The 21,917-nt window shown below is 43.2% G+C and overlaps 1 protein-coding gene and 1 long non-coding RNA gene across 8 annotated transcripts in view; one reads left to right on the top strand and one right to left on the bottom strand.

The window, feature by feature from the left end:
* LOC118971283 (uncharacterized) overlaps nt 1-21,917 on the bottom strand; it is a 335,368-nt gene that overhangs the window by 20,064 nt on the left and 293,387 nt on the right. The window lies entirely within an intron of this gene.
* Nucleotides 1-21,917, top strand: part of TRPC4 (transient receptor potential cation channel subfamily C member 4) — a 155,396-nt gene that overhangs the window by 124,365 nt on the left and 9,114 nt on the right. For all 7 annotated transcript variants that reach the window (XM_073229465.1, XM_073229470.1, XM_073229456.1 and 4 more), the window contains 3 exons: nt 3,427-3,740; nt 10,418-10,613; nt 14,003-14,197. In XM_073229465.1, the coding sequence (XP_073085566.1) occupies nt 3,427-3,740; nt 10,418-10,613; nt 14,003-14,197 (705 nt within the window). The remainder of the gene's footprint in view (nt 1-3,426; nt 3,741-10,417; nt 10,614-14,002; nt 14,198-21,917) is intronic.

Here is a 21,917-nt window from a genome sequence, read left to right as displayed (position 1 = left end):
AGGGAGAGCAGTCATAGGACTGTTAACGAGAGCATCTGTGGAAACTAGAGGACCTTCCTTAGGACAGTGAGGATGCCAGTGATGAGGAGTGGGTACCACACGTAAGATGTCAGTCAGGTGGCTGGGAGCTGGGGAGGGAAGACCTAGGATCAACCTCAAATCCTGCCCTGGGTGATTAGCGGCTGTTCACCAAGATCAGAAACCGTAAGTGGAGAAAGAACGTGAGGATGGAAGATGATGAGTTCCCGTCTGGCCTGTGAGCCTGGGTCGCCAGGAGGAAAAACCAGTGAGGCCGGAGAGCGTAAGGTACGACTGTCAGGAAGGGCGTCTGGGCCGGATGTGGGACTAACGATTGGCCTCGCAGGAAACGCCCAGGGAGAGCAGATAGAGGAGAAGATGCTCCGGAGACAAACTCAGCATCTGAGGGGCAAGGGGGTGAGAGGAACCGACAGGAAGTACTGAGAAGAGGTGCCACCCAGGGCTGGACGCAAAGCTGCAACGGGAAACCCAAGTGCACATTTTGTGAATAAGTTTTAGAAAATGGAACCATGAAAAAATTGTGAATTGAAGTTTAATTTTAATTCCTAATAATAGGTGTAGAAAATGCATTTAGGAACTGGGGTATATTGCTGTCTTCTCTAAGAATTCAAAGAACACCACGGTTTCTAAGAATTTTAGAAATTGCTTCGTAAAACAACACCCAGATTTAAAAACCTAACGTGCATGTGTGAATGACCAGAGAAAATGTAAATAAGCAAAACTTCAAAGAATGAAATCAAGGGATAATTACCTAATGTGGACATCTCTATTTATTCCTGACAGGAAATGAGGTTTCTGGATCAGAGAACAGATTATTTACTGACGTAACCATCTTAGCTTGGTTCCCTAGGCTTCAGTCCCCCACAGGGCAGCAGATGAGAACCAGACATACCCTCCACGTACAGGAGCTTGTGCCACAGGAGAGGAGCTAGGATCTGAGAGCTTGTGCAGTGCAGCGGGTCTGGCTGCCCGTCCTGCCCCTGGCGAAGGAGTGAGCTTGCTCAAGTGAACAAAGTCTCTCTGGGGAGGCAGGGGTCCCTGGGTTTGTTGTCCTTAGAATGTGAGCAGATGGTTTAGGGAGGTGTTTCCAACTCTCTCAGGAGTCTCTGTCTTCAACTCATAAGGCTTATTTGCCATTCAGACATCCTCCAACCCAGACACCAGCCATGTCTCGCTTAGGCAGCCCTGACCCTGCAGAATCGTGAACTTACGCATGTAGCATGTGTCCCGACAATTAGCGGGAGCTCTAGGCTCTGAAGCCGACTTGGGTGATCACCCTGGGACCGAAGATCACATCTCACCATAGGTACAATGGGACATCCTTCCTTCTGTGACTTGGGCGTCCCGGCTCAGATAATCTCCTAAGAAGGGTTCGGAAGTACAGGAGGTCCACAGCACAGCTGTGCTCACTCTGTGGTGGTGATTTCTACACCCAGTGCCCTCGAGCTGCCTGTGATGCCAGGACAGAAAAGCGCCTCTTCAGAGTTGAGACAGCACGCAGGGATCCTTAGAGCGTGAACCACACATGACCTGTATGCATCGCTGGTGCCGTCAGCCGCAGACGGAGTTCATCACTTTGTGTTCGTCTCAGAGCGCTTGCGTTACAATTACTTGGCCCCTTCATGCTCCCTAGACCAAGAGTACTTGATGGCACAAAACGTTTCGTGAGCACCTATTACCTGCAGGGCGTGATGTTAAATGCTCTGAGAAAGTCCAAGAAAACGATCGCATCCTTAAGAATGCCTAAGGATGTTTCATATTTTGTTCATTTCAAGATATAATCCATATTAGCTTAAAAAAGTGAGAGAAATACAGAATTAACCATCAGCAGAGGGGAGATGTTCTCTACTTAAATGTGTGACTTTTTAGTCAGGAAAGGAAGGTGACTGTGATCTTAGTCCTGGAAGGAAAAGGTGGCGTCGTACATGGGGGAACCCGGTAGAGAGAACCATGTAGTGTTTGATACCGCGGACCCTCCCTCTGGTATTTGTTATAATGAATTTTTGAAAATCTTATCATTTTTTATTTTTTCTATATATTCAATCATTAGCTATTTTATGCTGAAGTTATGCGTGAGAATGTTCAAGAACAGTTATCAGGATTTAAAAATAGAAAATAATTTCTTTCTAGTTTGAACTTGATGGTTTTAAATTGTCACTCAAGCAAGAGTCTGAGTGTTGGAGAAAATCAGGAGCTTGTGATGTGTTTTCTCCCAAAGGAGATTAAAAACTACTGTCTATTAGTTTCAGGAGACTTAATTCACATTTGTAAAGGTCTTGGTATAAAATGCAATAAAAAGAAGATGAAAATATTCTGGCAGGACTCATACAGAAGTAGACTTTTTCCTGACATCATTACCAGAAAAAAGATCCAGTTTCCTAGACATATTTCTTAGGTTGTATATAAAGAAAAGAATTCAACTTATTGTTTGGTTCCTATACAAGTTTAACTACTGTTTTTCATAATGCAGTATTTCAAAGAGCATATTTGACCCTTTTTTTTTAAGAGGATACTACTTTGCCTCAATAGGACAAGGGAAGATTTCATTTTGCTCTTTTTATTTCGCTCAATATCAAGATAATTCAAAACTGACAGTTTAACAAAGTCTTACTTTTTAAATAATTGCTAGTCAAAGTTTGCATAGCAAATATTTTCTCGCATCACATATTTTACCTAATTACGGAATGTGCAGACAAATATCACATTGTATACACATTCAATATAAAAATGTTAACGATTATTTTAAAAATTACTAACAATTATATAAAAATGAACAATTCATTGACTTCCAGGGTAATTTCCAAGATAGGCTTTATCTCTGTTTAGGGCATAATAGATATAAAACACCAGCAGTTATGCCCATATTGGTCATTCCTGTTTCCAAAGCAGCAGACCACCACCTTCACACATTGATATGAAATTTGTGTCCTACGTGCATTCATCTGGAAATGGCAAGTGCACCCAAATGGTCCGTAAAGCCATTGGTTTTGTTTGAAATGCAGTCATTTTCCTTTATAACATAGCTTTCTTTATTTTCATGGACTGCTGTACTTTTCCCAACTTGAAACCAGATTTCTTTCTGATGTACTATTTTCCTTTTCTTTTTTTAAAGTTCTACTGGAAAGATCAAGGACAGATATTAATTTACTGATTAACAAATACTACAAGTGATGAGGACAGACCAAGAAGGTCGCTTGGATTAAAGCTCACAGATCGCACACTGCCCCAGCGCACTTTCCCTTTCTGTAGATTAATGGTGCTGCCACCGTCACGGAGGACACCAGCTTCACGGCACTAGGCCCTGGCATCCTGGAGGGGACATGTTGTGTTCACACGTGTGTGTGTGTGTGTGTTTTATTTTTCTCTTTGCTTCTCTCTTTTCTCCAGTACAGTGCTCTTAATCCACGAGAATCTTGGGACATGTGGCACCCCACTCTGGTGGCTGAAGCTTTATTTGCTATTGCAAACATCTTCAGTTCCTTGCGTCTGATTTCCCTGTTTACCGCAAATTCTCACCTGGGGCCTCTGCAGATATCTCTGGGAAGAATGCTGCTGGACATTTTGAAGTTTCTGTTCATATACTGCCTTGTGTTGCTAGCATTTGCAAATGGCCTCAATCAGTTGTACTTCTATTATGAAGAAACAAAAGGGTTAAGCTGCAAAGGCATACGATGTGAAAAGCAGAATAATGCATTTTCAACGTAAGTGCGGACATTTCTGTTGCTAAGGTTATGCAGAATCAAAGTGTATCGCATGATGAATTTGGACCATGACAAAGCCACTTTGCACAGTGGTTGCAGAGAAATTGTGCTCCGTGCAGAGGACAGAATTAACATGGCTTTGAGTCCAAATGGATCCTTCTGACATTTAAAAAACATCCAGTACATTTATTTTAAGTTGCAGTAAAATTGTCTCTTCTCTTAAATGACCTCCTGTGAAGGGAAGCCATCTATGCTTTTTTAAAATGTGGAATAAAAAGGAAGCCTGTGGCCTACTGACAGTTTACAAGCATGCTAAAAGACAGAATATATGTAAAAACCAATCATGTAAGAAAATCCAAGTGCTTTTCAATGTTTCCTCTGTGTTTTCCAGACACTAATATCCCTTCACAGTCTCTTTTATTCTCTAGTTCCCTGTGCAAAAATGCAAGCTTGTAGAACTAATCCAAAACAGAAACCCAAGGCTAACCTAGGCCCTTATTATCCACACTTAAGTCCCTGTGGCCTTACACCCGATGAGCAATTGGCCTTGGGCAGTGCCGGCCTCTGGCAATTCTCAGTCAGGCCTGCTGACAGCACAGGGTCACGACCACGGTGTCTGGTGCCCAGACACTCCTTGGAATACACCTGCACGGATGGGCCCGATGAACGAAGAAGTTGGCTGATTTTTCTCAACCCAGTACCTACGTGGTCATTTTGTAGTGACTCTCAAAGCCAGACCCAATTCAAGGGCCGCCACAGAATTTTATATAATAGAAGAGAGAGCAATAATTTCTCAAGTGGGAGGACATCAGTAATTTCACATAAACTAATCCCTTATGGCTATAAAATGCTTATTAGTTCAATTCAGCATCGGTTTTATCCTTGATCCCAAATATATAAAATTCCCTTTTTATTAATCGACATCCAATTCTTTGCACATAAAATTTTAATCTCAGCCCGAGCTGCCTCAAACCCTTTCAGAAATAGATGCGATACAAACTGTGAGTCATGAAGGAAACAGGAAGTCACCCCAGATGCCCGCGGTCGCTTCCCTCCTCGCCCCAGCCTCTTTCTCTCTCCTGAGCAGCGTCTTCCAGCCCGGCCAGCTACTCAGCCTCGCGGTCAGCCTGCTGGTCTTCTCTGACCCCGGCCAGGAGGGACACAGTGAGACCCCTAGTCCTGTGACCAGTGTGGCCGTGGGCTGTGTCTCGGTTTTGAGGATCTGAGCTTGGCTTTCCCCACTCACTCGCCCTCCTTAACTTGGTGATTCGCCCTTGGTAAGGGATTTACAGAGGCCAAGCCCCAGCAACCTCCCCTCTATGGGCTAGACTTCTGCCTCTGACAGCTTCCTGGGCGTTCTGTGCGGGGGCCTGCGTCCCCGGTGTCTGGGCCGAGCCCCCCGGCACAGCCTGCCTTTCACATGCCCTGATGCACACCGCTTGCCCAAACCACCCCTTCTGTGTGCGCTGCAATAGCCTTCTGATTCCATGCTCTGTCTTCCCCAAAAGTCGTCCACACAGCGCCCAGAACTGAGTTCCTTCCCCTGGGCTTCTTTCATTCAGGGAGCAGCTCTGATCCTCAGACATCTGATTCATCTGCAATTAACAAGGTTATACCAAACCCCATCCTAATTTATGATCCCAAAGACCCCCCCGGAGTCCCCTTGACCTATTACTGCTTTTGTGGTAAGTGATTACATGTTACGAACTAATTTTAGTGTCTGCCCAAGGACAGCATCGCTAGAGAAATCTGATGCGAAATATTTAACATAGATCATATTCTAAAAGCAGATATATGGAATTGCTTGGGTTATGTATTATTTTAGTGCAGCTGCACCAATGGGTTCTTCCATAAAAGCAACAGATAATTTAGTATCTCCATTACTCTGGCTCCAAATCAGTCAACCCAAATCAATCGGGTGTTCTGCCCAACTCCTTTTCAGGTAATGGAATGTAAATCTGCAAGAAACAAATGAGTTTTCCTCCAAAGTACTCAAAACTAAGAACTATAATAATAATTCCTAGCACTATTGCTGTACTCAAATGTATACAATGTCCTAGGCAGGCCCAAGTTCCCTGTCCCCTGGCGGCTGAGTCTGTGTCATGGATTTCAGTCACTGTGACAGGGTGTCTTGACGGTGCCCTCAGGGCTCCTGCCGTACATCTCATTTCTGTGCCTTTGTTGGTCTTTGATTTTTCTTTTTATAATCCTGTGACTTCCATAAATTGCAACCTTTTTTGTGTTTTACTAGCCCCTAGCTCAGAGATCACATTCCATATGAGGGTTCAAAAACATAACAATTGATGTCCGGTGCCTAATACAGTGCCTGTCCTATAAGGTGCTTAAAAAATGTTGCCCTACTCCGCTTCTTTTTATCATCATCAGTAGTAGATACCACAATACCACTCGCCTGGATCCCACACAGTTCCTCTCCGTTACGACTTCACTCAGGTGCAAATACACGCTGAAACTTTGAACCCTGTTTCCCAGTAGCTTCTGCTCTTTCAACCCAGCAATCCTGAAGAAGAGCTTAAATAAGACGCTTTCTCTTACCCTTCGTCCAGATGCTTTTGACTGCTGCTTCCAACACACCCTGAAACTACCCTAGAAAATAGCCAGAGCCTCCGAATCACCATCAGCGGACACTTACCTCTTTATGTCTTATTTCCCGTGTCTGCATCATTTGACCTTGCTTAGCACTTCCAGTCTTGGAAGTCCTGCCCTCCTTTAGTATCAGTGTTACTATGTTTTTTAGTTCATCTCTTACTTCTTGCATCTTTCCCACTGTTGTCTGATCATTACATTTCAATGATCATTTTAAATAGTCATCTGCTCTGTGACTCCCCTCAGATCTATTGTAGTTTCTCTATGAAAACTATATGCTCATGGGTTTGGCCCCAAGAGGGGTTCCCTCTGTTCCTGTCACTAGCACCAAGCTCTCTTCCAAGGTCCATGAGACCGGCTCCTTTGGACACCTCTCCGTGTGTAGCTCCGAATATTTACACCCTCTGTGAACACTCATCTGGGTCTCTAACAAAACTTGTTCTCCCTCCTCCTCAACTCCCTTTCTTAGCGCTACCAAAACCCGCCTGGATACTTATAAATCAGAAGCTGTGCGTTGTCCTCCATCTCCCCCCCACCAGGTGGTCGGTCACGTCCACTCCTATCACAGCCTCGGAGTCTCTCCCTTGCTCGCCGCCCATGCCTGACACCAAGTTCCCCTGCCCCCGGCCTCTGCCTTCCCTTACATGTCTTCCTTCCTGTTGCCTGAGTGATCTTTTAAACCAAAACCGTGGCACTCCTGTGTCTAAAGGGTCTCGTGGTTCCTCAGTCCTCCCTGGATTCATCAATTCCGTAGCCCCGCACACCGACGCTCAGTGACCTGCCCTCGCTTCTGTTTACAGCCGCATTGTTCTCATTCTCCAGTGACGCTTCTGTCTCATCGGCATCTCCTACTGGTCAGCAACCCCCAAACAGGTCCTATTCTTCTCTCCCCCCAAAGGCTCCTGTTCTGCCGTCCCACCTTGCACTACTTGATTGTTCTCCAAAACCCACCTCGGGAGCGCCTTCCCGATGCCCTCTATACCGTGAGGTCCCCCTGGGCAGAGACTGTGAGCCATGCCTCTCCCCGCATTTTCCCACCTGCAAACGGACACTTCATCCTCCTCTTTGAAGGTTTCCAGAATCTTTTTTCTTTACCATGGGAAGAACTGAATGTTACTAAACGAAACCACATGTCTAGTCACTATTCTGTACAGCTATAAACTAATAGTCTCTGGGTAAAGAGCTGTCCTAGGAAGAGAGGGGCCTCGTGACAGACAGATTCTGTCTCATTAAGAGAAACCCTTTGGCTTACTGAGCTGTGCTTCTCGTCACTGGAACCAGCCATTAAGTCTTGCTTTACTTATTTTGATACCACATTATCCCTTATAAACTAAGGGTAAACTACCCAGATGTGTCTTGTATTAGTTTATGTTCCCTCAGCTGTCCGTATCCCACCACAGAATCAGGGCAATACTTGTCACATAAAGGCGGTCTGAGACACGATGCGGCTAATGCGTTATGGACAGTGTCATTGTCGATGGGGTTTGGGAATAACTAATTGTGAAAATATTTCTAGAAGCAACGTTTCCAGGCTTTGAAATGTTAAACTAGATTTATTTCTTTAAATCCTATGAGTAAAGAATAATTAAATAAGAAACACCAAAGTCTTGATGCCACAGTCTTAATTCATCTTAAAGTAAATATATTTTGGTAAAGTGGAAGTGTTCTGTGCATCCCCCTTCTGACTCATTCCACTGAAAAAAGGAAGAGGAAATAAAAATGAGAATGAAATCCTGTGTCAATCACAAAATCTCATCTTAATTTGAATTTTCACCTTTTCAAATTCTAATTAAAAATGTAACTGAATGCTTTGCCAAAGAGTTAGATTAGGATGTTAGGGATTATAAGAATCCCTGATAATTACTAATTCTTATTTATACAAAAGCAAACCAATATTATTCAACCATAACAGTTCATTTATTCTACATCACTGTTCTCATTTCAACATGAAAAAAAAAGCCACTGTATAGGATTTAAGTGGCAGCATTTTACATAATTTATTTTATCACTTATATTACATAACTCCTAGCTCACTGGCTGGCCTGCTATTGATGTCAGGGGGAAACCAGCCGAATTATATTTATATATATGGAGTGAGACTATATACTAGTCAGAAAGAAAGAACAAAGTTACCTCACACTGAATCCAAATGACACTAGCAGTAATTTTGGAAAATGTCTTTAAAGCTACTAAAAATAAGGACTCACGGCCTTGGGTCACATTTGTTTTTTTCCTAAGGAAGTTTTCAAAGAATAATTTCTCGTGACCTTTGTCTAGGGCCAATGAATCATATTAAAATTTTCCTGAGACTATGAGCATCTGACTTCTGGGACATCTTGCAGGAGATAGATGCTCAGCTCGCTACCTAACACACATCCCTGCTCGTAGGCCCAGGTCAGCACCCCTTACCACTTGATGAAGATTATCTCCACTGTTGAACAGCTCCAGCAAAATAAACCAATAAACAATTACATCTCATATCTATACAAGTAAAAATATGAAATGGTCTGCTTTTCAAAAAAGAGCAATGAATTCGAGAAAGAGGCTCTGAAGGCCAGTGAGGGCCTCCTGACTGCATGCTGCTTATGCGGGCCAGAAATTCATGGGTCTGTCCTAGTAGCACGAGCCTGGCACACAGATCGCACATGGCACTCGAGCTTTTTGATCATCTGAGCCAGGGTCGGGCCAAGCCTGGCTTCTGGAAGAGCAGGAGTTGACCCAGGTCTTGCCCACGGGATTTTTGACTCTAGAACCGATGTTCACATGATCCAGCTGCCCCATGTGTCCCTCCTCAATGTTCACTCAGTACCTGGCTGGTTTGCCCTCAGCTCTCAAACCTTGGGCTTCTCCTGACTCCAGGGGCCCTGACTCTGCACCTCAGCTCTGGTAGTGCTTGAGCCCCATTTGGCAACTGCCACAAAGGTAAACTTCCACAAAGAGGAAATATGATGGCTTGGGCTCAGCTCTTCCTGTCAGACGGTGCCCCTGTCCACTGGCCTTGCAGGAACTGAACCTCCTTGGGTCACTTCACCGCTGAAATCTGTCTCCTTAGTCACCACGCCAGGCATGAGAGAGTTTTTGATTTTACCCTGTAATTTGGCTATGTTCTTATTTTAACCATTTGTCAAGGGGCATAAGAGTACTGTTGTCTTTTTATTACATTAGATGAAGCGTTGTCATGGCCCTGCTGAGACAATTCTTATTTGAGTTCAGATGTTCTTCATTCTGTCCCATTTCTTAGAGCAAGTTCAGGAAACATTATTTTCAATAAAATCACCCAAGTTCTTTCATTGGCAGGAATGAGTAAAGTGTTCCCTTAAATATAAAAACACTGCAGCTTGTGTTATCTGTGTTTTCTGAAACATTTTGCCATCTTAAGAGACCTGCTATGGGCACTTTTAATTGTGTGGAAATTCATAATGATAACGTTACTTTAAATCCCTCTACTTTAAATCCCGGACATTTTTTAAAGACTGAGCTTGAGGCTCTCGCTTACCAGCTGTCACTCAGAGCCCTTGGTCAGGGGCACAAGGTCTCCATGGAAAGGACAGATAGTAAATATCTGGGGCTTTGCGGGCCACATGTCTAGCTGCTCACCTCTGCCATTGTAACAACAAGCAACTGTAGCCAGTAATGCATAAACGAATGAGTATGACTGTGTTTCAGTAAAACGTTACGGACATTGAAATGTGAATTTATATATTTTCACACATCACAAAATATCAGTTTTCTTTTGATTTTTTTCCGTGAGTTTTCTTAACTCAAAAGCCATACAAACACAGGCTTCAGGTCAGATTTGTCATCTCTCCCCTGTGAAAAAACAGCTTTCAATACTCTTGGGAAAATTAAAATGTACCTAGGAAAATCAACTACACCCTTTGTGCTAGTATGATGAAAACGGTTGTCTTCAATTCTTTTTATTAAGTTTAATTTTGTAATTCTTTCATTCTTTTTCATTGTGTAATTGCTGAATTAATCAGATACACATACTTGTAATCCAGTTCTATTGTTCTGTCTTACTGTGTAGCAGTTCTACTAATATGGGCCTTCATGTCATTTTATCTTTATTCCAGGTTATTTGAGACACTCCAGTCCCTGTTTTGGTCCATATTCGGGCTCATCAATCTGTACGTGACCAACGTTAAGGCTCAGCATGAGTTCACGGAGTTCGTCGGCGCCACCATGTTCGGGACGTACAACGTCATCTCTCTGGTTGTTCTCCTCAACATGCTAATAGCTATGATGAATAATTCTTACCAACTTATTGCTGTAAGTCATACCACTTTATTTTCACCCATTATTCCCCTTAGACTGCGTTGTTCCCAGCTCTACTCCATGCTATGATCAGAGGTAACACAGTCTGTAATTGGCTCTTGATGACACAGATGGGGATTAGAAAACTAATGGTTAATTTGATGTTCCTAAGTGGTAACGCACCACATTTAGCTACATGCTATAGTTTTGTCATGTTACAGATGACTATAAAATAAACTAAATCCATCTTGCCAGGCAGTCATTGGTTGTGGCAAGTGCGGGTGAGTGTGAATGGTAAAGGGGCAGTTCATCCCCAAGGCCTTTGGACTTTGCATTATCTCTGTCCGGGTAGCCATGATCTTCACTTAAGCAAGCACATGCCAGCGGGGCAGGGACCAAAGCCAGCCCAGAGAGGGACCTGATGGCGAAAGCTACCAGGTTTTTAGTTTCTCAAACAGGAAAAGCAAAGTAGGAGTGACCCCTGAATTCTGTAGCAGAACAGACAACACCATATGTGTTTACTTGCAACTCTAGAATCCAAAAAACCTTAGCCTGCTTATCCATTCATTCAACAAATTCTTATTGAGTATGACTCTGTTGCCAGGTACTGTTCTAGGAACTGGAAATTCGGCCATGAACGAGAAAGACAAAGCCTTTTATCCCCTTGAACTTACATAGCAGTGATGTATGTCCACAAAACAAACCCACATTGGAATGAAACGTATTTCTAAGTCTCTCACATTTATACCTTAGACAAGTAGCATTTCATAAACAATTACAGGCTGCCCAGTTTCTCCGTAAATAACTACAGTTATAGTGCATCTTTGAATCTACCCCTAAACCTCCTGAGTGTTATTACGTGGGAAGCAGCATTCTGAATTTTACTTGGTTTAGGTGAGCACCTGTCACAGATGAAAAATGGCCGAAGACATAAGAATAGATGGTTTTTATTTACTGATGCACAGACTGAAGTATTCCCACTGGAGGTGACTAGGTCCTAGGATTTGCATGTGAATATTTGAATTTGTGGAGCTTCATTTAAGCATTTTGCAAATCTGAAACTTCTAGATAGTCCCTATGTGTTTGCTTCAGAAGTTCTGTATTCTTCTAATCAAGTCGTTTGTACAGTGTGGATTCTATTTTCCGGACCACTTTTCCAAAAATATTAGGAAGCCTCTGGTGATCAAGCTGAATACAAGAAGCTGTAAATACAATTTGCATCCTGTAAAACATATAATGTATCAGTTTGATCAAGAAGAGAACCCTGTTCAAGAATAGTATGGCAGATTCTGTTTTGCTTCTCTGTGGGGTGTGTCTTTCTAGGTGGCTTCTAACAGAGAAGGGAATGATCTTCAAATTTCTATTTTTGTTCAGACTAAACTCTGATGCTCCTTGAGAGGGGGGAGCACTGAGCACCTGCCCCAGCCGTGCCTCCCGCCATCCCGTGTGTGATGCCTCCCTGCAGTGTGGACATGCCACGTATTTGATTGTCACCTGTCCCAAAACAGCAGAACTTACCCCGAGGGGCTTTCTCTTTTTGTCCTGTTGCCCTTAACTCGGAGCTTTAGGATAAAGCATGATAAAAATGTAATAATTGAAAGGCAAAAACAATCATGCATATCTAAAGCCTGCTTCTCACTCACTCATGTATTCGCTAATCAAATATTTATTGTGCACCGAGCATATGCCAGACATTGCTTGATCTTAGGGATACACAGAATAATGAAGTCCTTGCCCTCAAGAAAAAATTTAGTAGTAGGAACAAAAAGAAGATCAATAAATAATTTCAACATTGGGAAAAGGGATTTGAGAACATAGATGGAAGTAGAAAGAGCTGGGGGTAGGAGGCAGCTGAGAAGGATGGGAGTCGGGGCAAGCTTCCTAGGAGAGCCAATACCTAAGCTGACTTTTAAATATTGACTCAGAGTTAGAAGGTGGGTAGCAGAGGCTGGTTTTAGTCATCACCAGCCTGGAGCCTTGCACCTCCAGCTTTTCCAGCCACAGTAGACTTGGTCGGAGATGCTCCCAGAATCCCTGGGACAAAGGCCATGAACAAAGGGAGGTCCGGTTTATGACAGCCGTCAGGAAACAAAACGAGGTCGGGATGATCCTTGATTTGTGGCTCCCTGAGATTCAGGAGGAGCAGCAGGTCTTCACAGGCCAGCACTTGAAGTGGCTGCGCTTTCATTACCTTAAATTGATTCTACTGAGTCCCTGATCCCCACACAATATATACTTGTCTACACTGATGCAGAAGCTATAAGCTCGTTTAAAAAGAAAGATAGGGACGGAGGGAGAAGGAGAGAGGAGGAAGAGGAGAGAAAAGAGAATGGATAGCTTCTGTGCTGGCATCTGTTGATCGGTCCATCCAATCAGATACTTGCTGAGCAACAAAGGCCATACATTGTCTGGATATGGTGACTGTTGCGGAAAAAACAATCTGTCTGGAGTCCAGACTAAAATGCGTATTGTTCAGAGTAGAATCGGATATACAATGCATGCATTCATTAGCACACAGCGATTCAGGAATGTTAGAAGGAAGCAGAGTCTAATATTCTCCTACTGTAAAATCTGTTGTTACAATATTAATGGGTTAAAGCGAACAATTTGAATTCTTAAAGTGTATGTATGCCTAGTTTCTACCACCTCCTACTTGCCAGATTTTCTGCTCAAATCAGATTTGTGGCTAATTTAAGAGGAGACTGACTGCCCTATATCTATTTGCCACAAGTGTTTCTTAGTTTTTCCAGGAGATTAATAAAGTGAAATGATATTTAATGTATGACGGGAGGGATGGCTCAGGCTTGTGAGCAATCACTTGGCCAAGGCTATGTCACAATTCAACGCTGTGTCAGAAGCAGCATCCGACATCTGTTAGAGGTACTTCTCTCTGAGTGTATGGGTGCTGCCTAAAGGGGGACAAGAATTATTCACATGGGAACATATCAAGTAAGACTTCTGCAAACGCAGAAAGCTACAGCATGAGCATCTGTGAAGGTGGCCTTCTCCTAGGACGGGGTTCAAGGCCTGGAGTAAGACACAAAGCCCCGTTTGTGGCCAGAATCTGCTGAAACTGAGCCTCTCTTAGCCTGCAGTGCAGCAAATGAAGACTCGTCAACAAGTCCTAACTAATCCCTGCAGGCTCTTTGGCACGGGATGATTTTAGATGTCTGTTTCCCGGAAGAGGGAGAGAGGAAGGGTGACCAGGGAGCTGTGACTCCCCACAGGGTGCGCCAGCACCTGAAACGTCGAGATGACTGCCTCCAGGAGCCAGCGGTGTTTTTATAAGCAATTTAATTAATGTTCCCAGAACCACTCCGAGTCAGGCTACAGGGTCTCGGGGAGGGTTTTCGCACCTCGCTAATTCAGAAACCTGGCAGCAACTGTGATTTTCTCCTGTTCAGGACCATGCAGATATAGAATGGAAGTTTGCACGAACCAAGCTGTGGATGAGTTACTTTGAAGAAGGAGGTACTCTGCCTACACCCTTCAATGTCATCCCGAGCCCCAAGTCCCTCTGGTACCTGATCAAATGGATGTGGACACACCTATGCAAGAAAAAGATGAGAAGAAAGCCAGAAAGTTTTGGAACAATCGGGGTAAGAACACAGCATGTTAGTATTCCTCCTTTTTTAAACCATGTATTTGAGGATGTTTGCATTCTGTATTGAATATTTTTGCATTTGTTGTCTTTTTGTTCTTACTGGTTGTATTTGGGGACCATTTATTGCACAGCTACGGGGTCTAAGGACACTGAATAGCTACGACTTACTCACAAACCCATTTCCTACATCAAGGGCAGTCCCTGTTTTTTTAAACTATTGAAATACAGTTTACATACAATATATGGGTTTCAGATTAACAACTCAGTGACTCTTCATTATGTACATTATTAAATGCTCACCAATTAGCATCTGTCACCACACAAAGATCGAAAAATAGTATGTGCTGTATTCCCTGGGCTGTACTTCCATCCCTCTGACTACAGTATTTTATAATCAGTCATTGCTATTTCAGCGGGAGCCACACTTTACGCAGGCCTGTCCGAGACCACCAGGCAGGACCAGGGAACTACCATATGCTCTCTTAGTACTTAATTTCTCGCTTTCTTCAGAACTGTAACCTCAGGTCATTTTGGCGTTACTTAACTCACTGCTGTTTCTGTCTCTGGATCGCAAAGGACACAAGCATTCAAGCAATTCCAGCAGAGAATTCATGGACTTGGCTGCAGCCAGACCATGGACATGGGACACGCGATTCTTCTTTGTCAATTTCCTAATTTTCAAAGTTCTTAAGTGGTGTTTTGGGAATTAATACCTTACCATTCTTCAGTCATTTTGACCTTCTCAGAAAAATCCCTCTGGAACTATTCTAATATGCCTTTATATCAGAAACACCCAGGAATCATAGTTATTTAATGAAACATTTTAATTTGTTTTCCATTGTATTTGACAAAGCTAAGTGACGGCTAGTTACAGCCTGAGTGGCCCTCTTGGTGACGCCGTCACCACTCGGCGTAGTTATAGGCATCAAATGGGACTTTCTCCCCTGAACGTGGTATTGATTTTCTGTCATCTCAGTAACAATTCTCATTCTAAAGAGAAATTGACTGGCAGGTGAGTACAGCGGACAGACGTGGGCAGGGGAGGCAGTTATGTTCTTCCCATAAACTGTCTCTCCGTGAACTTGGGGACTGAAGTTTGGGCGAATCTGATCTTAGAAACTGAAGTCAGATTCTGATGACGTCTTACCGTGAAATCCTCATACCACCTCATAGACTTTATCACCGACCTTAGAAAGAGTGAAATTATTTCACCCCAAATGTTTGATTTCTCTGTTAAAAAAAGACAAATTTAAATCATAAAAAAATACATGGTTGTGAAATAAATGTGATGAAGTAGGCTTAATAAGCGATTAAATCGTACATGTTCTGTATGCTAGCAGCCGAGTGAGGAACTGGGTGATGGAGGGAGGTCCGAAGGCATGATGTCTGTCCGTGAGGACATCATTTCTAATGTGAGAGCCATACATACGAGAAGACACTGCTCTAACGCACTTTACATAATAAATTTAATATTATAACATATTTCTATGCAACATGCTATAATGGTGCAAGAAATAATTCATGTTTTCCTTGAGAAAAACAGGAAAAGCTTTCAGAGAAACCAAACTCTGGCTTGCTCCCTTCCACATCAAAATAACTTGTCTTTTTCCCCATTTTATTCTTATATTCCTAAGAAATGTATTTAATCAATCTCCGAAATGATATTAATGATTAATTCTACCATATTATGTTCTCTCTCATAGGCTTGTTTTGATTTAAAACTATTTCTGGGCCCAGAAATAAAGGCCACACACACACACACACACACACACACACACACACACACACACAAGAAATTTGCCTTCAGTACTTTTAGGCAGGAGCAGAGACAGTCTCGAGTTTGAAGATACCAGGAAACTTGCAACAAAATGTGGGGCCCTGGCCTGATATGTTCAGCAAGTCATCTATGCTGCCACTAAAATAATGGAGAATCACCCTAAGAACTTGACTTACAACACGGCTCTCACTCCCCGGGATCATCCCACTGTTGACGCATAGTTAGAAATAAGTCATCTTCATTTCTTAGACCCAAAGAGGAGCTTCCCATCCATTTGGGCTCTGCTATTAAAGCAGTGATTCACACCTATTAGAGGCCAAGGGCAAATGGCATAAATTAAAGAGATTTCTTTCCTATACATTACTAGTCACAAAAAAACCCACATTTCTTTCTTTTGTCTTTACCTCTCAGGTTGAATATTTTGATCCAAACTGATGCACAGACAGATCATTCACAATTATTTGTGACCTCAAACCATCATATTTTCCTTAGCCGTGCAAATTTTACTAACCTTTGGTACTGGACATTTTGATGCTTTGGGAATTTATGACAAACTAAGAATACTGGGAGGCACGCCTCGCTTCTCCGCCCGCATCGCACACCCAACTGTGCCCCTTCTCCACCAAGCCAAGGCTTTGATCAGCCTCAAGGCTATGAACTACTCTTTATCCAGATTGTATTTCAAAAACGAGGAGGACACAATATTTTGGCTTGCACACTCTCAGTTGAGTTTTATACATTTAGATTTCAGGTGGGAAAAAAAAATGGTATGTGTAAGATGACTGACAAGTAACTTAAGAAGGCTATAATGTTAATGGAGGAATTTGATGAGAAAATAATGATAAAAGGTAATTCATTTTTTTGTAAATTCATTTCAATGGGGTCACCTCTCCTGAGAATTTGGTGTGTAGGTATATGAGGATGAGGAGCTTTGCACATACGTGTTCATTAAAAGGTGAATCACAGTCAGGCCCTTCGGGCAGCCCAAGCGTGCACAGAACACTGCCTCACACCCAAGGGCCTCTGAAGGTCACTCAGCTCACACGCTTCCTTTAGGAAGAGCTTGTTTGCCTTGTCCGGCATTTCAGGCCTGCTGGTGACAGAGCTGGGCAACCACCTCGTTCCCAGTGCCAGGTGCCCTTTCCTGATGCCCCACGTGCCCGTGCCAGCGCCGTCCGCGTGGGGTACTCATCCTCCGGATTTCCTCAGCCCCTTCCACGGGTCCTGTCCCTGTTTGTGTCTCTCCTGAGATTCCTGTGTCTCCAAGGCCTGTAGAACAGGCTGACTCACCTGCTCTCATCCCAACTTGCTTTTATTTTACGACACCACATTTCTGAGACAGAAAATCGAAGCTAAAACTGGAGATCGCATTTCTCATTCTTTGAGGCCTTTTCTCTGACTCCCCGCTTGTGATTCCCTTACTTGTGACTCCCCCAGCAGTGGCCTGAATGTGACCCGTGTCCCTTCCTTTCATGCACCCAGTCTGAGCCCTGGAGCCAGTGCCCCTGAGGACTGCACCGTCGGCCACCCTCCAGGGCCCATCGCTGGCGATCTTATCTTGCTGTTTATAGCTTTGGGTAACCCTGATACAACTGGCCCTGAAAGCTCATTAACTCCCTCCCCACTCTTTTGTAACTTCAGAATTCCTTTTATGGGTGATTGGGAGTTCCAGGTAAATTAACCTTTCATTTGGATGCTTTATGGGGGAAAGCATAAACGAAGCAGAAATACTTTATTGAGCAAGACCTTAACTGTAGGAAGCAAACCCATTATTAGGAAAGAGCTTGTCTTGTGGAATCATAAAAAATCCCACCACAGGGGCAGTTTATTGAGTGCACATCATAAAACAAGAAACATGCTATAGCTCTTGGTTTCTGATATTATTTCTTGACTTTTTGCTTAACCCCATTTTATCATGAAACACACTTCTCAGAACTAAAGCAGTTTCTCAAACTTTAGTGTGAACTGGAACCATCAAGACCCTCCGTTTTAACAAGCAGTTCCAGCTTGTAACTTGAATCAGAAACTCCTGTTTCACAAAAGCATCGATGTCTAGTCCAGCTTTTTCAATTAAACATCGTTTGTAATTGTTGCTCACCAGGTCCAAATCATTGAATTAAAGTATAAAAATGTGAATGCATAATTTCACCAAAATATTTAATTAACCTGAAACATTGTAATGCTCTAGACTATAGGTTTCTAAATGCAATGCTTAAGTTAATAGGCCAATACACTGAACAAAAAAAATACCAGGTCTTTTGAACACATTTAAAAAAATGATTTTAGATTCTTCAGTTTTTTGTTTCCCACTTTCTAGTTTCTTCTTTGGCACATACAGTGGGGAGAACCTGAAACACCGTGTCCCGTAGGGCCCTTTAGCATCAGTCAACTCCGCGACTACAGATGGTATAGTCATGCCTGACTGCTTATCCCAGAAGTATGCTCAGTAAAGTCACTGGAAGAGAATTCGAAACGGTAAATAGCTGAGCACCCCGTCTCATCATTAAAGGAAAAATGCCAATGGCACACGCCTTTCAGACTTCATTTTTAGTGGTAATTTATCACAATGTATTGTTCCTTAATCTTCATGACCCTCAGTAGGCAACTGATAAATCTTACAGCTATGACTTTATTCAACCATGAGTCTCTCTCAGTCCTTAATTTACTGTTGTAAGATTTAAGGACAAGGCCTTTTCGTTAAGTTTTCTTTCCAAGCAGGGATGTAGAGGAAAGAATGGCTTGATAGTCTTGGTATTTCCAGACTGAGATCCTGAGCACTTAGTTTGACAAGGCGACATTCAAGCATCGTATGTAGTTTATTTTTGTATGCTTAGAAAGGGTGTTTATGGAGAACAATATGTGGCTCCATCTGTAAATGAGCCAAATGGCAGTTTTTAAAAAGTGAGCGTATCCCAGAATGGCCCCTTGCCTTTTTACTTGTATTTAAAAGGAGAAGAATACAGAAAGCTGCATCCCTTAAGGGATTCATTGAGCAAAACAAGAAATAGAAGGCAGAAGTCATGGACTTAAAATCAGTGACGGAGCAAAGCTGGAGCAGAAATGAGAGAAAACCGCACTGACAACTGGCTGCAGGGAACCAGCCTGACGTTCCGTGGTGGACCGGGACAGAACTAGAGAGAAAGAGTGAGAAGATGTCAGAGGATTGCCTGGAGCCCTTTCTTTTATAGCTGCAAGACCGTCCCTGCTCTAAAGCAACCTGACACTGTGGTGGACTGCAGAGTTCCCTCGCAGCCACAGGGGCTTCTCACTAGTGGGGTCTTTCCCTTTATCATTGGTTCTGTGAGGCAGGTACTGCCATCGTCTTGTCGTAACCAATCGGAGGCACCCCGCCGACTGAGCGTTACGCTAACGTGGCACCCAGGCAGGCCCTGGGCACTGGGGTTGAAAACCCAGGCTTCTAATTCACAAAGATGACTGCCAGCTTCAAGTGCACATCTTCCTCCAAAATACTTTTCCTACACACCAAGTTAATGAAAGAAGATACTTGACTGGGTAATGGGGTCTGTTTTTCCTGTCTTAAACACAACTGACATCCAATCTAATTTTTTAAAAAGCTGTAAAATGCAACTCCAGAAATTCCTTAAAAATACTGTAAACACGAGCTCAAACACTGAGAAATTTTTTATTCATAACCTATGTTGTGGCTGTTCTGCAGTGTGATACAATGCTCCCTACACGATTATTTTCTAGTAAAGAGAGAGAACACCTAGTCATTGCAGATTACTTTATGAATCAAAGTTTACCATGTGAATGGGTTGAAAAAAATTAAATACCCATACCTACTTAGGTATTTTTGAATGAAATATTCCTTATTGTATAACTTAAAAAAATATAAATTGCCATTTCTCTTCTTGTGACAATTATAAGATGGAACGCCTTCCATTGTGATAGTAAATCCCTTCGAAGCTCAGCTGATCTTTACCCAACAAAAAAGTTGCAAATATGGTAAGTACGGGTGCTGGTAGCTCTGGTATATATTATTTCATGTCACTAATTGCCAAAAATTATCATCATGTTATTGTAAAGAGTCTATATGTCATAATAGATGATCTTCTTGAATATATCATAGTGAATTGTGTCTCCCCAAAAAGATATGCCGAAGTCCTAACCCCTAGTACCTCAGAATGTGACCTTATTTGGAAATAGGGTCATGGCCGATGTAATTCATTACAATGGGGTCATGCCAGAGTAGAGTCCTTCAAGAACAGGACCGTGTGAAGACACAGGGGCACAGGAAGAGCGCCCCGTGAAGGCAGAGGCAGAGATTAGAATTCTGCTGCCGAGAACCACAGAACCAAGGACTGGCAGCCCCCCCAGGGAGCCGGGAGCGGGGAAGGATTTGACCTGAGACTCAGAGGAAGTGTGTCCCTGCCGCCATCGTGATTTGATTTGAGACATCACGCCCCCAGTGTGTGGTTCCCTGCAAAAGTCCTCATACGGCATCCCTGCAAAAGTCAAACAACAGACACCGTGCATTCTGGGGTTATTAGTTTTTATCCAGATAAATACGGATCCTGTATGTTAGGGATGCTGAGCCTCAAATTAAGATGTGTTGGGAGGAGGGGATAAAGTCACAGAATACATAGCAGGCATGTTCAGATGCCTTTTAGTATCGACTTGACACAAAGAGCAGTGATTACAGTGTGAGTTAGTCTGAGATCCTAAAGCTCACATGCCCTGGGAACGTCGTGGTACTTGAGCTACTCACTCAACTCTGTGGCTGTTGGTCTCCTTACTTATCAATGAGGCAGTGAGACCTGACCAGCAATTTGGTTCTAATAAATAATGTTTGTTCTTAACATCTGTGAGTCAGTGATCATGTAGTGAAATTTAAAATGCCGTCTGCTTTTCCTCGACCTCTGGTTAGACCCTGGGAAGCTGGAGAATTAAATTCATTTTAGTGCCAGCTTAAAAAGCTAACTAAAAGAGAAAGATGGTCCCTTTGCACATTCCCAATAAATATATTCACAATTCATTGATGATTTCGTTGTCCATGTTAGTTTTCCTTTATAATGCCAAGGAATGTGGGCTTGTGTTTGTATCTACTACTGTCCCTATGCATACGATGCTCGAATCTTCTTTAGTCCTACACATCTCTAAGGATGTACAACAGACAGTGATATTCCCGTGCAGTGTCCCTGGACAGCTTCTCCACATTGGAATTCTTTCTTATTCTTTAATAGCACCAACATCGGAGCAGCCAAGCCCCCTGTTTTCTGCTCCTCCTCCACATTCCTACCGTTTTGTGACTTTTCCTGGCTTCTTCCCATTCACGCTGCCACCCACGTTACCCTTCAGCTGCACGATGGTAATCGCATCTGGACTGATGCCGTCGTCTAACCGATTGCCTCACACCCATCCTTCCTACCTAACGCTGCTTCCAGGGAACTCTCAGAGGCGAACTTCCATCACACGTTGTTCAATGAGTGAAAAACCCCAGGTGCCTACCAGTCCCTGAATTCACTGTGCTGTCTAGGATCCTACATAAAGGACCCCGCTGCCTCTCCGACATGATCTGGCCCATGTATTCCTGCTGTCAGAGCACGTCGCAGCCGTCCTGGGAGCCGCCGTGACATGCCTCGTCTCCTCGTGCACCAGCACGTCCACTTCCCCCTCCCAGGTCCCTCCTTCATTCAGTCCACTTCCCCCTCCCAGCTCCCTTTCTCGGACTCAAACACTTCTTACATTCCACAGGTTTTCTTTTGTATTTGCTCTTTATCTATAGAATATTTGCTCCTGGTATTCCACCTACTAGACTATAAGCCATTTAAGGGCTACAAGTGTGTTTTATTCATCTCTGGTTTCTTGCAGGTCATTGCCGTGAACATGTAGTCACTTAATAAATATACCTTAAACTGGCCCTATAACCTAAACTTCATGGTATAGGAGCCCATTAAGGAAAAATCACAGAGGTCAT

The sequence above is a fragment of the Manis javanica genome, chromosome 1 (genome assembly GCF_040802235.1).
Source record: "Manis javanica isolate MJ-LG chromosome 1, MJ_LKY, whole genome shotgun sequence".
NCBI classification, from domain to species: domain Eukaryota; kingdom Metazoa; phylum Chordata; class Mammalia; order Pholidota; family Manidae; genus Manis; species Manis javanica.
This window is presented reverse-complemented; position numbering and strand designations above follow the sequence as displayed.